At 38.2% G+C, this 17,560-nt stretch overlaps 1 protein-coding gene across 1 annotated transcript; it reads left to right on the top strand.

Annotated features, from left to right (window-relative positions):
• Window positions 1-692: 692 nt before the first annotated feature.
• Window positions 693-16,387, top strand: LOC145484785 (uncharacterized). The gene is made up of 4 exons (XM_081463421.1): window positions 693-7,458; window positions 11,702-11,811; window positions 13,141-13,464; window positions 14,789-16,387. The coding sequence occupies exons 1-4, from the start codon at window positions 7,068-7,070 to the stop codon at window positions 14,963-14,965; spliced, it is 1,002 nt and encodes a 333-aa protein (XP_081319547.1). The 5' UTR covers window positions 693-7,067; the 3' UTR covers window positions 14,966-16,387.
• The last annotated feature ends 1,173 nt before the right edge of the window (window positions 16,388-17,560 follow it).

Here is a 17,560-nt window from a genome sequence, read left to right as displayed (position 1 = left end):
TTATATCTTACGTTTTTTAGGCTAAGAGGAACTGAAAGCGACGGAAAGCGAACCCTAAGCCCCTAGCCTTGAAATGGTTATTTTTTGGGACCTGCGTGTACTTGCGAGGAAACTTGCGGGTCCCTTTGGCCACCCAACGTCAGGTATCCACACAAGTTCAATTTGCAACTACTGGCGAGTCGGTTTGCTTGCTGAAAGAGGACCGACATGAACTAGTACTAGTCATTCTGACGAAGGATTTGAATATATGATATGTACAATCCAACTTTCAGTCTTGATTGCATTTAATTTCTGATTGAAAATGTCATACGATAGGTCAATTCCAAGTAGAAGAATGTGGTTTAAAGACCTTTAAAAGTATAAACATTTAACGGTCCGGCAAAAAATTGCCTGCGTGGCAAAATTAGCTCTTAAATGTGACTACAAGAAGCTTCATTCATTAGAAAGCAGAATTATGGTTTTAAACTAGTTTCTGATGTAACAGAAATTCCAAAGTCAAAGTCGGAGGACATCGAGATGTTATTGGAATTTCCGTCAGCCTTCAGGCAAACATGATAACTTGATAATCCTCTAGAAGAGATGAACTCCCTTAACTTACAAATATCTAAGGAATTCCTAGGTTTGCCGGCCCACTGTTGTAACAATGCCTAGTATGTGGCACATGATGGCTCAATAAGCACCAGACCAGCTGGTACAATTTTCTGTAAATTAAGTGTGAGCTATAATAAGCGCGCAGTTGGCAGTGGGGAAGGATCTCTATGAAAGGCTCGATTGTGTAGAGCGCCAGTGATGCATACGCCTTTGGTATTGATTCTGGTATTCAGTTGAAGACAAGCTGATGTCTGCACACAAGTCAACGATCTGCAAACTTTGATATGTAGATCCAGGAGTTGCTTGTAAATATGCCTGTAAACTGTAAACAAGAAGTTTCCTTAGAGCAGAACGTAGGACTATTTCATTTAAAAGCTAACCGCAGCCAATCTTAAGGTCGTGTGGGTCACTAGAGTCCAATACAAAGAGAGAACTAATCTCCCAAAGTCTAAAAGTCTTAAGCTATACTGTGTTAACAGATCATGCAACTGAACATTCAAAGAGCTTCAAATGTTCTCTTTTGATAGTCGTCTGAGTGATGTTTTCTCTTTTTAAACCCCATCATTAGAATAAGGCACTTACCAACGCCTCTGTAGCATTTTTTGATTTTTCTTTGTTGAGTTTGTATCCTTGAAATCGGTTACATAAGATTATATATACGAAGTAACACAGAAGTTGAGCCTTTGCATTCCTAAAGCCTTTGAGGCACCACACCTGCAATTCCGAGATTTGCACTTAGACATGTTTCAGTTCAATCAATTAAACGACTTCGTAATTTATTAGCTAAATAAATACATAAATAAATGCGCTTTATCTTTGTAACATTTATAAAAAATTAAAAAATTAAAAAATAAAAAACTACAATAATTGCAAAGCTATTTTGCAAAGTTATATATAATTATTAAAACACCGGGCAGCAGAGGAGGCATATAATTATAGCCGAATGTGGAGCAAAGTTGACAGAGACTGAACTAAAAAAGTACACTATTCTAATTAGAAACAAGTAAGTAAGATGGGCCAATGCCCATTTTGCCTAAGATGAAACCCGTGGTTTTGAGATAAAAATAAATAATCAAATCTCTGGGATCTGAAATGTCGACTTGAAGACGTAAACTGCTTTCCTTGTGAAACAATCATTTTCGGGCACTTTTTAATGCCTAGATAAGGCCGGGATAACTTACATATTCTACTACCGGCCACTTCTTTAATAAACTAATTATCGCTCACGAGTAAGTCGAGTAAGCACTTATCTATACAGGCAGATTGCACCCTAATGACGTGTTCTCAGTTTTATTCGCAGCGGCCATCGTCAAGATCTGCTACTGCCTTTGACATACGTCGCCTTAGAGCAAGCCACACAACAGCAACCACCGCTGTGATACAAGTAAATCTCAGATAACTGGATCCAATCTGCTGACATACTGTTTAACCGCAGTGTCCACGGTTATTATTTAAGAAGCTGTTTGCACAGAATGGATCATACCACCCTACTGAGTATTATTTTTGTTATCCACATATTCGCATCAAGGGAAGCCTGAAAATAAAGTTGACATTGCAATGGTGAAAAAAGGTTTGATATTACAAAAGGAACAAGGAGTGTTATGGTTGACATGGATTACAACTGGCAAACTTTAAAATTACAGGCTAAATTTCAATCTGCGTCATCCATTATATCTTAAGGCTTGCAGATACCGAGGGAGAATTCTCTGGGACAAGTCCCTTAAAGATTTCTCACAAGGGGACTCATTGCACAGGGAAATATCAAAAAATCCACAGGCAAAAGAGGTTATTTGAGGTTACTATTTTAATTTAGTCCAACAAACTGTTCACCCGAAGAGTCTGAATTTCGTGGAGAAGTAGCACTAAAATTAGCTTACGACCTCACAACTGACGGTTTGACATAACAAGATTTGCAGCTGTTTATTTTCCTAGCTGTGCTAACGGAAGAGCCCAATGCTTAAAGGTCGTCTGGCTTCTTCAACAGCACTTTTAAAGGTCATGTTTCAGTTTTCCTAAAGATGCGAAGAGCCAAACACTTCATAGTTATGTAGGTTCACCATCATGTGGAAAGAAACGGCAATCCGGCATTGTCTTAATGTATATATGCTTATAGAACAAATTCTGCGTTGAAAACTTACTTTATTTTGAAAAAAATTCCACCTCTTTTACTCTTCTTCCTGTGAACCATGCCTAATGATGAGGCGGTTAGCAGTCGACAAATGTCAGTGGCTCTGCTTACTTCTGATTTTGCTAACATTTCATAACAATTGCCACAGTGCTTACACGATCAGAATTTTCATTCCAGTAAAGTTCAAGCCTCTCCAGAGACTGACCTTTCGTGAAAAGGACTGAAATCCGCCATAGGGGTTCTTCAACTTGTACTGTTTGTTAAATAAACATAGGTTATTCTGGAGTGAACTTCAAGAAAGGCAGTTGCTTTTGCTGAGTAACATCGAGAAGAGGAAGGTTAAACCTTTTTTCAGTAATTAGCTCAACGTTGTTACTTGCGTGTTGAATGTTTGTAATCATAAAGTTGTAATTTCTAGTCGCCTGTTGTCATACGTAATCAAAAAGTTCGCAATAACGGATGTTAACTAAGTTCAAGGGACCTCACAAGTTGCGGGAGTTGACAAACATTTTGTGGTGAGGGCCTATCCGCACTAGCAGACAAAATGAGAATTGTCAGTAGAGTCTGTAGTTGGGTTTTCAACGCAAAAACAATGGCTTTTCAGCTGTGGATGATCAGCACTGAGATTCGAGAAGCGGTTCCTTCCATTCCCACCCCTCGCTATCTCAAATAATAGTCATATATCTTTCTTTCATATTATTTTGACAGCAAGTTGGTCCGGCATGTAAGACATGAACTCTTCTTTTCAAAATAGTATTAAGAGCTAAGAGCTCTATGTTATCTGATTCAAGGATGGTTTTAGTTCGACGATTTGAATATATGCAATGTATACAGTAAATCAACTACTAAACTTACTTTTATTTATTTCTTTGATGACTGAAATCATGGCTAAAAAAAAACACTAAATTTTTCGCGCTCTATCTATATTTACGCGCAAAACTTGGTTTCGTGAGGTGTTTTATAACAAACTAGTCAAGCGCGTAATTCTGACGTAAAAGGATATGCGAAGCCAAAGTTAAAAATCGATTGGAATTTCCTTTTATTGATAACCTTTAAGCGAACACGAGAACTGGATCATTCCAGTCTTAATAAGATATACATGAGGTGTAATTGCTCTAACATGGATGAATCCAAGGAATTCGAAATTTTACTTTATATGTTGTTAGAAACACCATTCATATCCTCTTCATTGGGAGTATGTGGCCAACAAAACCTTAAGAAGCACCATGGCCATGCACTTGTCCATGTTAGGGTTATGAACCGCAAAAATCTGAAACTTGCCGAGACACCGAGACACCGTTTGAAAATCCAAGACTGGGACTTCAGATTTTTGACTCTGAGAAAGAGACAGACAGAACTAAAATTTCCGAATCCCACGGTTTTCTTGGTATTATTCAACACCCTTGTTGAATTCTTGTGTACCAAGCGTATGGATCTGTTGTCTGCAGCGTTAAACCTAGCTGTCAGCAAGTTTGATTCGAGTGTCTGAAGTCGGTATTGCTTCATCTGTTATCTCAGACTAGACGGCAAATTGATGTCCATTGGATGCAAATTATTTTTACTACGACATAAGAATAACTGACCCAAATCTGTTACCTCAAATAGTTTCTATGAAACAAAGTTTACAGCGATAGTATTCTGAGCCAATAGGCACTGCATGATAGTGCATTTTATTTTTGTTTGTCTGAGCCCGATAAATCCGTCGAAAGTTTTTTCTGTTGTCCGTTGTAGTCTACTTTATTTTAACGATTGTCAGCACTCCAATTGGTGATAACAGAGAAAGTCTAAAGGCGTTGGGTAATATTATTAAAATCTATTTCAGTGTAGATCAAGGGAAAGCGTTCGTGAGAGAGTCCCCTGAGATAGAACGCCAGGGCCGTAGCATGAAAAACTTATGACTGAGACAACGTCCATGGTTAAATTATCTTCCTAGGTATTTAGTTTTATTTCCCCCTTCAAAAAAAAAAAGAAAAAAATGACTGAGGCAAGTGCCTCGGTTTGCCTCATACTGGCTACGGTCCTGAACTCCAAAGCGAAAACGCCGTTCAGAAGAGTATCAAACGATCTTTGAATATTCAGTTGCGTGATAAATAAACAGAGGGTATATATATCTAAAGATTTTTTAATTGCCGGATATCGGCTCTTTCTCCGAATTAGACCCATGACCTCGACATAATTGGCTGATTTTCTTACACTGGCTAATTAGCTCTGATTGGAATCCGTTGGTGGTAAATCAGATGCAGTCAGGGTTTAATTTGCTAAAACGAAACCACTATCAATGGATGAACACAGGTTAGCGTGAGGCAAGTTTGCAATACATGTATTGGTTGCATTTCAAGATGTTTGTGAACAACGTAGACACCGTATATCTCCAAAATTAAAAGAACTCCGATTATGATCGTTTCAGGGGCCCGTTTCTCGAAGGTCTCAAAAAAGCTTTCGCACCCGGGAAAGCCATAGCAAACAGTCTCGGACCATATGATTACGAAGCTGTTTTATTCACGTATTCTTAATATGAACACAGGTTCCCTTCATACAAGAAGTTTCAGACGTGTACACCTCTCCGTTTTTAGGTACAGATGAACTAAAAATGGCTTTACGGGCCCGAAAAGTTGCCGGGGTGTTCGAGAAACGGGCCCCAAGCCCGGGCTTTCAGGTCTTTCAAGCTTGAACCCGTTAAATATTACAGTAATCCGATACGAGGCTTACAGAAATAACCAATCTTTGAGGGTTCCGACTGTCATTCTAAATCACGTGGGTTAAGAGAAGGATGTTTGTGGTTAGTAGTAAAAGCAAAAATGTTTGAGAGTTTTCGTGTTTTTAAAGCAAACGTCCTTATTTTGTACTATAAAATCAATTGAAATTCCCGGTAGTTGAATAGTTGTTGGATAAATTGAGTCCTGCGTGCTTTATTGCAACGATTCCTATTACAAGGATTATACAATAAAAGAGCTGACATCTGTCCAGTACTTTAGTCAACTATTGCCTATCTTATCTTCTTTCATTGTGCATATGGCAGTTACTTTATACGCGTCTGCCCCCAAACTGCCTGAAACAATATGATTTAGCTTCAACAGATAGTAGGCAGAGCGACCTAGGTATGGAAAAACGTGTGATTTTGAATTAAACAGAAGCTGAGGTTTTGAGAGCCATCAGTCAGTGTACTCGCTTCTATTTTCAAGGAGTCGCCCGGGTTCGTGACTCAGCAGCTAAATAGATAACAACACTTTATTATTATGGGGCGCTATAATTACAAAGCTATTTTTGTGTGGCTTCACAAAAACATAACCCGTAAACAATACATTTGAAACGGTGTTCAAAAACGATTAGCCACAGAAAAATTCTTCGATATCGCTGTAATAATACGCCTTTCCAACTCCCAAAACCTAAGTGACCACTTCTTTAGCCAGTATAGATCTTGCCAGGCGAAATTCTTTACTACGTAGCCTTGATCTGACCTTGACCAAAACAAGTTATGCCAGACGATCAGGGATTGACATATCTGATAAATTCCAACTTAAATGAAATTATTTTATTTTCTTTCTGAAGGATATTTTCGCGCAAAAGATAATTTCTCGCTTTCAGAGAGGGAAACTTCAGCGCATTTTGTTTGCAACACTCTTAACTTATCTTACTTATCCCTCTTTATCTTACTACACCGTAAAACAACACCGTCTCGATTAAAACACACAAATAACGTTAAACTGGTACACCTTTGACTTCAAAACCACTTAGAGCTTCCTTCTATTGCCTTTTGCACTCAAGACGTGCTTTATAAATTGTTCGTTTTTCGTGAAGAGTTCCAGGATTAGTCAGGGCTCTTACGTTTTGGGGGTCTAAAATCATATTCAAATAAAAATTGCACCTTGATAAATCTTCCGGTTCAATATTTAAACTGAAAACAGTCAAAGAAGCCCTAGCGGCGAAAACGGAATAGGGTAGAAAAATACGTCACTAACTTACTGCGGTGCAATAACACCAGCTTACTTACAAAGGGCCACAAATTAGGACAAAGATAATCGTGCTAAAACAATTTCTAAGTAATTTTCGTACTTCAAATTACTTCTTCTACGTGCGGCCAATGAAGACGATATAAGGAAGAGATACAAGGTACACATCCGGAATTCTGCACGTGTGTAACTCGTGACAGCCAAGGAATGCTTAAAATCCTGTCATTCAGCGTTTCACCGCAAGCCACGTTAAATGATCTTTAAATGATCTAAAAATTTAAGGGCGGGAAATTTCCACAGCAGGGTAACAATAATAGATAGCGCCTCCACGCTTTGTGCTCCAGATTACAAACTTAGTCAAGCAATCCGGTAACGCGTCTCCGTTGAAAAGTGTAAACATGTTTATAGAAAGGGCTAAAAATGACTACGGTCCTCGGAAGAGTCTTACTCCGGCTCCGGAAAATTACTACTCCTCTATCGCGAGGTCTGCAAGAGGAAACGAAGCTCTAAATATTGCCTCCTTGGCCATGAATGGTAGCGTTTATGCCAATCCTGATCAAGTCAAGCCAGGACAGAGAGACATGCATTTAGAACCAATGTATATCGACGTCGTCGAGAGATCCAAACCAAGAAAGAAATCTCGAAAGATGAAATGCCTTGTCGCCTGGCTGGTGATTTTGACCTTGACGTCGCTCGCTTCTTTAGCGTTCACGATCATCATCTTCTACAGCACGAGTGCGGGCGCTGTGAAAGCAAAGCTAGGCGGAAACTCCGATTCACCAAAAGATGGTAAGGGCGTACGAAATGTAATCAAAGAGGAGAGATCCCGAAAAACTCTTTATCGTATAGATATGTTCAACGTTTATTAAGGTGCTGAACTTGATTATTATAACCCCAGTTAATGAGCTTATTTCCTTGAGCGGGGAAAGAGCACTGGTACTGTTTGACTTTCAAGAAACTTTTGTTTTACGTTTCAAAATCTGACCATCGTTTTGCTGCTTCCATTCCGTAATCTTAGTTTCTACGAGTCAATTTTTCTCTTTTCTACTCAATTGAGAGCACCCAGCCTCAAAAGAAATTAATACAACGTAGTATTTCCAGTTTTTCTTGTTGTCAAAGGGTAATACGAGAACAGCAGGAAGAAGAAGAATGTTAAAACATGTGTGGTTATGCAATTGTGCTTTGCTTCGTCACGCTACCTAACAATGTATATGTATGTTTAAAACATTATTTTAAGTGAGTATCTATTCCAAGGTGATTTTCACCAGATAGGAAGCTTATTTACAAAGAAAAAAAGTTTACCGCTCTTTAGCATGGTATTATTCTTGTTAGTCCAACATACTTGAGCAATTCCAACATTTTGCACTTTGTTCCCAAAGTCGTGGAACAGTTGCACTTTGTATTTGTGTTTTTGTTCTAACTGCGGGGGATATCCTGCACTCCTAGTTTCACACGGAGCAGCGCCAAAACATCCGTGAACTGTAATGTCTGTGTTTGTTTTCCATGTCAAAACGTTGAAAACTCTTCTATTTTTGTAAAAACGACCTACCGACCAACCGCGTGTAAATTTATGTTAAAATTGGTGCGTTCTTACATGAGCTTTGTGTCGTAGTTTAAAGAAACTCAGAAACTTTTCAAAACCTGATCTTGTTTCTTTTTCGAAAACGCCTTGAAAAAGTACTCGCTAAATGCCAGACTTTTATAACTCTATATAAAGAAAACTAGCACCAGGTGCCGACGTAATAGTGCGGGTAAATTGAAGTTACATTTTGATTTCGAAATAAACAATTGATTCTCCCCTCCTTTTCAAGTAGTATTATTTAAAGAATGGAAGATATATTCTCTGTGTCTCTATTCAGTTATAGAACCACTTTTGAAACTTTAGGAGAACTCGAAAAAGCTAAAGAAACAGTCGCCTTCGGCTCGTGCTCGAACATCATCGATCAGACTTTCTTCCAAACTTCCACAGGGGTCTCTATTAAACAATTAGATTATGAGCTCGAGATTTCGGGCCGGCGATAGTACACGAGAGCGCAGCCCGAGTCAACTATCACGCATAGAAATCGAGAGCGAATATTCTCATTGTTTTAGTGTAAGCTGATCTACTAGTCGTTCAAAACTTTATCTAAATCCTCTTCGCATGCAGACACTTCCAAAACGCCAAGAAGCGACTGTCATTTTGTTAACAAGGGCACACTGCTACGTTATTCACTATCTATCACAGAACAGATAGTGAGTAGCGTAGCCAATCAGAGAATGGCATTCGTGATAGAACGCTAGTAAGTCTTTACTAAAACTCGATAAAAACCGCGAAGGATTTGTCAGTTTTTAAAAAATTAACCTTACGAATTACAGTATTATTTTACTGCAAACTTCCAATTTTTGCACGTATCATGCTTTCAAAGCTCATTCCAAACTGTCATCTGCGTATAAATCTGTCAATTTTCTTCGGTGGTGCAATTCAGCAAGTAGACTTTATTTTCAAGTGGAAACATTTTGTTGCTTATTGAAGGTCGGTGCTGAGACACTTCAGTATTCATAGGCATCAGCGCGTTTTGGCTTGTATCTTAAAAAAACAATAATGCTAAAAGAAAAAGGATGTTTATGTCTTAGTAATGAAGAGCTCAGTAGCGCTTAATGTTACGTGTTTAGGCCCCTCCATTCTTGCCATATGGTTCTCCTATAAATTCCGAGACAATCGAGCACTGACACCCATATGGCTAGATGACCGCTCCTATACTCTGTAATCTTCAATATTAGTTTCAGTTCGGATTCCTCTAAACATCACTTTTAAATTGTCATCATGTGCGAATATTAGAAATAAGTCGATATAAATATTTTCACGCAATTTGAGAAACACTCAGAGCAAAGAACAGCAGAAGCTTCACAAAACAACAGAAGAAACAGGAAAATCTATAAGAAGGGTCACCTTTCTTGCTTCGGACAAAAATTTAAAACGTGAGGGGGATATTTTTTATCAAAGTTAAATCCTTATTAATTTGTCCCAAATGAAGATCTTAGGATACTTACTGTTTGCAGTAAGCAACGTTCAGAAGAAAATTAGAGGGCCTAGATGTCTATATACATTTTTTCGTCAATATTATCTTAAAACCACTGTCTTGTCTTTTCCTACGATAAAACAGGATCACCCTGAGCAACGAAATATGACATTATCACTTTTCAAGAGAAATTCAAGAGAAATCGCAAATGTTACAGTAGCTCAGTTATGACGTAAAACTAATGCAGCAATCTAGTCGCCTTTTAAGCTTTTAAGTGTACACCTGGTTAAACTAATTCAGATTAAAGGTGTTAGTACTCCGGACGAACAAACGCCTAAAGAACCGGACTTTGTCTGTTCGATTAAACAAAAAAATCGTTCAAAACGAACACCAAGTACACGACATATGGATACAGTTGTGCAAAGCTTTGACGGGTTTTTTGCGGAACATAAATGGCATTTTTGTGTCCTTTTACGCCAAGAAAATAATTTTATTTTTTCGCCACAAATACGTGGGATTTAATTGTTATATTAATAAGGCAATGAATTTAAGAAGAATAACGACCTAATAGCCATCGTTCAAAGAAACCAAGGTCAATATTGCAGTTGGGAAACAGGAGCAAATACATGGAATGTGTTTTGATGGAGAATACTTGTGTCTGTGCACGAAGAGCGAAGCCGCTTTTAAAATACCGGTGTTGTATACTGTATATTATATACTGCTACGCACGGGCATTCCCTGTAGTCTGATTGGTTCTCTAGTCCAGGTATTATTACACGTCATACAATCACTTATTATGCTGAAATGAAGTTTATTTTAGGTAGTATAAAATTTCGAAACTTGCAAAACTAGCTTTTAATACTTTTTTAGTGGCAGTTCGTGTTTTAGGCGGGCAGGATAGAGGCGGTTTCAACCACGTGCCTATCACGTGGGGAACACGATGAAACAGCAGGTATTAGGGAAAATGCACCGTAAGAGCTAAACATGTAGTGAGCATAAGGTTTTCCTCACGACGGTTTGCATCGTGAATTGAACCGGTTGATCAGGCAGTGTTTATAATAGTAAGCTAATCCCATCTGTTTTGTAGAGTCGAGTGACACCTTAAGGTGATTCCTTAGTATTGTATTGCGCAGCCCTACTGCGCACGATTTTGGCGTCATTAGCGCGCGCATATGAGCGCGTGCGCGTACAAAAGGTGAGAGATTTCCCTGAAATTGAGCTCGATAGCGAAATAAATGCTCCTTTTCTCTTAAACGAGCACGGTGACCCCCACTTTTTATTTCATAATTTCAATGAGAACAATATCCGCAATAACTGAGAGAAAAATTAGCAGAAATCTATGGCTACTTTTTTGGCTAATGAAATGAATACTATAGAGGAAGACATAACGGGCCCAACAGCGCATGTCCAAATTATGTTTCCTTTAAAGGATAAAAAATGCAGGGTATTTGAAGACATTTTTTCTCGGACGTAGATAAATAAATAATCAAAGAAAGTCAAACTCTGTGTGATATACCACGCTGCATTGAAAAATAATCGAGCTTATTTTTCGCGCGCGGATATTACCAAAAGTCGCCTAAATGACCGTATTTGTCAGCTTTGTGGCGTGAAAACAAGCACGGTGACCCCTCTTTTTACTACGTTTATAATATCTCCTTGTCCTGTAACAACAGCATACGAAGTTTCATCGGAAATTTATGGCGGGTTCTTCTACTAGGGAATCACCTTAATACTTGGGTATGCCCTCTTGGTACTATTTGTGAATTTCATACCCGAAGTCATATTCACTTACTTTGATGATTCCTGTTGTGGCTAGATACGCTTCAGTATTTGACGAAGTAATGATTAATAACATATTTGTAGGCAATTTTGAAAAACCAATGACCTACAAAGGTAAATCCTCTATGTTTTATGTATTTTAAGGCGGTGAGTACCCAGGGTGCCACAGGGATTTCCGCGAGAGCGACGATAACTTTCAGTAATGGTTGACGACGTTTTGTTGAGAATTTCAAAATTCTATTGTTGTTTTGCAGATGAGAGTCCTTCACTGGAAGTAAAATCCTCAGGTTATCCTTTACGAGAAGGCTTACTCGACAGAATGGACCAGATATCCAAGAATTTGACGTTTCTACAAAAGAAAGTGGTAAGACGAATTCCAATAAAATATTAGATATAATTGATTACTCTTCTACCTGTGATTTAACATCTATCTTAATCAAAGTTCATAATTATGTGTGAGTCTTTATCCTTGTACCGGTCCTAAAATGACCAAGATGTAGTCGTCACGAACATTTTAACTTTCTGAAAAAAATCTCTTTGGCAACCATATGTGGCAAACGAAAAACCGAAAAAAAATGCCTTGGAAGGTTAACAAATACTAGAAATCAGGCCCTTTTAAGATTATCCTTGGAATCTTAGTGTTTTCGATAACGTTAATTAAGGTGGCTTACTCTAGTTATTCTGAGACTCGCTAGCGCGTACTACGATTGCCTGCCAGACTCAGTAATATTCACGCGTGCACAAATGGCGCAAGTAACGCTAATTAAGAAAAAACCAAAACAACTTCAGTACTTGAAACGCGTTAAAAACCTTTGGTATACATAGCGATAGTTTTAAATTGCTTTAAAACCAGTGTTCAAGCCTAGCACGAATAAAATATGACAAAAAAGAAATAAAAAAAAAACTGGTAAAGGAGTTCTTATTTACTCTTGCTTTCTCGCACGCGATATATGGCGTCACATGAGCACGCGCTTAAATGAAAGGTATACGCGGGTCAGTTCCCGCGCAAAGCTGTAAAAACCTGTCAGTGATCCATGATTACTCAACGACGTACCAGACAACCCGTGATGAAATTTTCTCAATTGATTTGCAGTAGTGAATCGTGTTCAAAACCACCTTCTAAAATAACTCTGTAAGGCAGTTTTTGAGCTATTTTTGAAATAGGCAAAATTTCACATTTTTCTTTAATATCCATGGATGTTTAACCAGATTTCGAATACCTGAAACTTTGAGGTGGGGTAATACGGATAGATTTTGAGAAAAACGGGATTAAAATTTCTATAGTCCAATCTCTCCTGGGCACTGGGTCGTTTATTTTGGCCATTTATTACAATAACGTTTTAATTGTTCAAGTATCACATAACGTGGTAAAAGACTTCACAAGACGGTAATTACAGCAAGGATTAAAATCTAAGAAATTTTCCGAAAGAGTTAAAAGCTTAACGGGAAGAACAAGAGGAAGACATCACGTCTTATAGCCACATCCGACGCACTAAAAATCATTTTAAAAATGAACAGTAAATGTATAAAAACTGTGTAAAAAATCGCGGTAATTCTCAAATTACCCAGACTAGTTAAACGCTTGGCTTTTATAATCCATCAGTCTGTGGTAAGATACCTTTAACACGGCTCAGCATGATGGCTGAGAATTGGAGAAATACAAGATTTTAAGAGTTTATTATTTCTATTTTAGGCAAACGTTACCAAAATGCCCGGACCAGGGGGGCCACGAGGATTCACTGGCTCTGCGGGAAGGCAGGGCCCTCGTGGCTATAACGGTAGCAACGGCACACCTGGAGCACCCGGAGAACGCGGGGATCGTGGAATCCAGGGACCAGTGGGACCCCCGGGGCCCCCAGGAGTTAATGGCACTAGAGGTGAAAGAGGCGCTATGGGACCTCAAGGACTAGTAGGTCCGAAGGGTACGGGAAACTTAAGCTCTTGTACTCACCACAAGAAAGAAAGCGGTGGAGCGAACAAGGGATCACATAATGACGTGCACGTTAATGAAGGGACGGTAAGCACATGTTTTTTTTTACGTTATTAACGTTGCTTCTAGAATTCTGACTTTCACTTTCTAAAAATCTTTTTACGAAAAAAAAAAAGCACTAAACTATTGGTATAAAAAAGACAGTTATCTCAGAAAACAGATGATATTCCTTGTGACGTCGTGTAATCGTGTAATGTCACCTTTGCTGGGATTATACTTTAAATGTTTTTACTTATGAGACCTATCATGACTGTTATGAAAGTAAACGGCCACACAAACGGCAAAAGAAATCCCCAAATAGGGTTATCTTGTTTTATTACCAGCAAACAGAGCTCATCCAAAGCAACAAGTAAACTTTATAAATCATTAGTGATAAAGGAGTAAAGATGCATCAAGTACGTCACGGAGCGCGCCCATCTATTAGCTGTTGACAAGAGAAAATCAAGGTTAAAGCGGAGTTAATCCCCCATATTGGCCTTATACGCAAGGTGATCCCTCTTCAGTTATTTTTGGTCGTGGTACTAAATTCCTTCCACGGATTTTTCTCGCGGGCGGTGCGTGGACAGCTCAAGCGGCTTCACGCGCAAGCATTTGTTTATATTATGTGTAAAAAGAGAAGGAAACCTTCCAACGCTGTGGGGAGGTCTTCTTTAATATTAAAACAAAGGAGCTGTGGCAATCCCTCGGTTTTAAAACATTTCGGAACCTTAATAGGAGTTTAAATAAGAAACAGATGTTCTCGCCGAAACAATGAGAACTGAATGAACGGCAGAGAAATGAACAGCCATACGAGCGCAAAGCAAACAAACGCCCAAACACAATGCAACCGAACTAACAGATGGTCGAGAGTGTAGCATTGTACGTCTGTTTTCCTATGCAAAAGACAGTCGCTGTGAACTTCTTGTTTCATATTAGTATTATAATCAATTTAATCTGCCGACGTGGAAGTAACTTTAGCTTGAACTTTCTCAAACTTAAGTATTATAACCAATAAAACCTCTCTCGTTCTCGGTAGAACTACCCCACGAACCAAAGTTTTTCATCTGCCTTGATTGTGAGCTTGAAACTTCAAACGTTAAGGAGATGTTTGTTTTGAGGACTCGCTGTCCACCATTTTTGGTCCAATTGCATCCTCCACGTCTCCTCCAAGGAAACATCCACTTAGGGGGCTGATAACATCCTTGGAAGAACAGGGCACCATATAATCTAAAAGTAACTTAAGAGGTATAAGTCCAATATGGGGAGTAAATGTTTTTCCTTGATCTTCTCTTGCTATTGAATGTTTCATCCGATGCCACAAGGAATCCAGTATAATTTCGTTGTGTGAGCACGTTGTTGTTCATTTTTGCAGAAAAAGAAGATTATAAGTGCGACGTGTTATTCAAACGATGCCATCAGCTATGATCTTACAAGCGAGGAACTACCATCGGGAGGGTATAGATACAAGTGCACGTGCAATGGAACACGCAACAACCCACAAGCGAAAAGGATGTTTTGCATCATAAACTACTGGCAGTGTGAACTTTGAACTCATCCATGAAATGGGTGTACTTTAAAGGGGATCCTAAGGTGGTAAATCAATGTGATATCCATAATTATCAATGACATTTGCCACTCATTTACAATGTAGTGATCAGGTAACACTGTGGGGACTATTCGCCTCAAGAGGGTTCCTCTGTTGCAAAGAAAAGGCACAGTTTATGACTGAATTTCCCACCCCTACACCGTCCAAATAAGCAATTCAACTCAACTGCAAGGTTACTTTCCAAAAAGGCAGGTCAGCTCGAATAAGCACGTCCACTCCTTCAGGTGTTCTTCGTTTAGACCTTTGTCATGCGCAATTGACGATGTGTCATGAAGGAAAATATATTGCTTCAGTGTACAGATATCAACAAATGCGTAAAGGTTATTTAGTTGATAGCTCCTTGGGAATCACGTTCTTCTAACTACGTTTCTCATTTTGACAATGTTTTATCAAACTCCGTTTCGAAAATTTGAATACAAAAAGAAATGCGCTACAAGTACTGTTTCTTTTTGTTTGCAATTTTGGCATAAGCCAGTTGGGTCAATTTTTTTGAATAGGTATTGTTCGGAGAAAAAACATTTGTTATGACCACTGGAACCACTTTCATAATGCTACAAGTTAAGAAAAACCAAGACGAACTCTCCCGGGAGTAATAATCATGATTATAAATATATTATAAATTAACGAATATCGCATAAAAATATTTAATCTAAATAATCAATTTTTGCTCATCAAACACAATTGGTTGGACGGCTTTAATTGAGAAGACTAGTTAGTCACTGTATATTTCATGAAGACCAATTATATTTTTCTGTAAAAATTATCTTCAGATTTTCCATTTTACTGAAGTTTTGTTTTAGGCAATTAACCACGTAAATGACAGACTATTGTAGGTAGGCTCACATTTGTGGGATAGTATTTGTAAATAAGCAGAAATTGACATATAAGCAATCCACCGTAGGAAAAAAAATGGCGGTTGTACATTTCACCATATACCTTGAGAACCTAACACAGCCTATATGGCAAAATGCTAGCCACATTTGTACAATATTTGTTCCTGTAATAAGGACATTGTGTAGCCTAGGTTTGAAGATTTTATAACTTTTCTGTACGTTTTTACGAACGTGGTTACGGTTTTCTTGCGCTAAGAACTATGGGTAAATGTACCAGTCGCCATCTCTTTTCCTACGGGGGATTGAAATAGGACATTTTTTCAGTCTGAATATTGTGAAAGCTTCAGAAGCTATAATAAGACGCACTTTTAAAAGGGAAGTGTTTTAGATACAGAGTTTTCGCTATTGTTGAATTATATGTAAAAAAAATCTTAATGTATGTATAGTTACTTCAAATTATTTAATTTTAACAAAGATTGTACAAATTATATTTAAAGTTTTCTTGACAAAGTGAAATATTAAATGATGTGAATTGTAGTAAGGTGTATTTGTTATGTTTTTATTTAGTGTGGAAGTACAGTGTTTTAAAAGTGTTTTCTCTCTGTAAGTATTCCGTGGTTTCGGATTTAATTTCTGGGATACTTTTGCATTTGCCATGGAAAATCAACTTTTCAGCTTCAAAATCTCTCAAAATGTCAGGAAATGGTTCCCAAATTTCTGTTTGTTTGCCTTTCTGAAAGCTTCTGTCGACATTTTCACCCGAATTGTTCCAACATTTCATTAACCACAGAGAAAGTTATTACTATAACATGTTTGTGTTCATTTGGCAACAACGGGGCCCTTATGGGCCTTATAGGCCCTTATAGGCCCTACTGCCAAAGTCATTCTCAAGTTAATTTCACCGATGGTACTCAAGTCTTTTTCTAATGCTATCGCGCGTGTTACGTACATGGAGGCGTGAATAGTCTGTCCACGTGAGCAAATTCCTGTGTGAAGAATTTTGCTCTATTTCTGGAGCCTCCTGGATTTTCAAAATCGGGAATGATCCACAAATAGCTTTAGAGAAATTGCCATGGAAAAGGGCCCATTTGGAGATTAACTCTCCTATAACCTTTCCTCCCGCCTTGGATCTATTGGGTACACCGTGTTACAACAACAACAACAAAAGCAACAATCTTTAGTTGTACTCTTTTCACTCCAGGTTTCCTCTTTACTTTGCTTGAAAGTGTAATGTTACGCTGTTTACATAGCCCCAAGCCTAAAAAAACTGGTTAACCACATTTGCTAATCCCATAATAACTACACTGGAAAAAGAAAATAACATGTATGGAAATTCCACATCCTACTGACAGATACGTATACCCATCTGAAGAAATGCCGATTATTTAAAGTATAAAAACTCAGAGCTAATATTATGGTAATTATTAGCAGGCTACCGTAGCCAGGCTACAGTTAATGGCTACTGGCCTTTCCTCCCACTTAACATTTTAGATCACTTTCGCGTATAAGTGTATTAAATAGCAAAGAACGTTCTACTTTAAATAGCCGTTTGTAAGAAATACAGCCATGGAGACTTTGTTGCATGTTACTTGTTCTTCGAAGCACTTCTAAATTTATGAATGAATACCTTCAATCGTACGTAAAATGCTTCAAAAGCACATAAATAAAGATATTAGGTAAGTGTTTTTTTTTTAGTAACACTGGG

The sequence above is a fragment of the Orbicella franksi genome, chromosome 4 (genome assembly GCF_964199315.1).
Source record: "Orbicella franksi chromosome 4, jaOrbFran1.1, whole genome shotgun sequence".
Lineage (NCBI taxonomy): Eukaryota > Metazoa > Cnidaria > Anthozoa > Scleractinia > Merulinidae > Orbicella > Orbicella franksi.
This window is presented reverse-complemented; position numbering and strand designations above follow the sequence as displayed.

Excerpts from the sequence above, each read along its gene's own strand:
- LOC145484785 (XM_081463421.1), top strand. The coding sequence starts at position 7,068 with ATGTTTATAGAAAGGGCTAAAAATGACTACGGTCCTCGGAAGAGTCTT. Across the intron at positions 7,459-11,701 it reads CTCCGATTCACCAAAAGATG|ATGAGAGTCCTTCACTGGAA; the intron begins GTAAGGGCGTAC and ends GTTGTTTTGCAG. Across the intron at positions 13,465-14,788 it reads TGCACGTTAATGAAGGGACG|AAAAAGAAGATTATAAGTGC; the intron begins GTAAGCACATGT and ends TCATTTTTGCAG.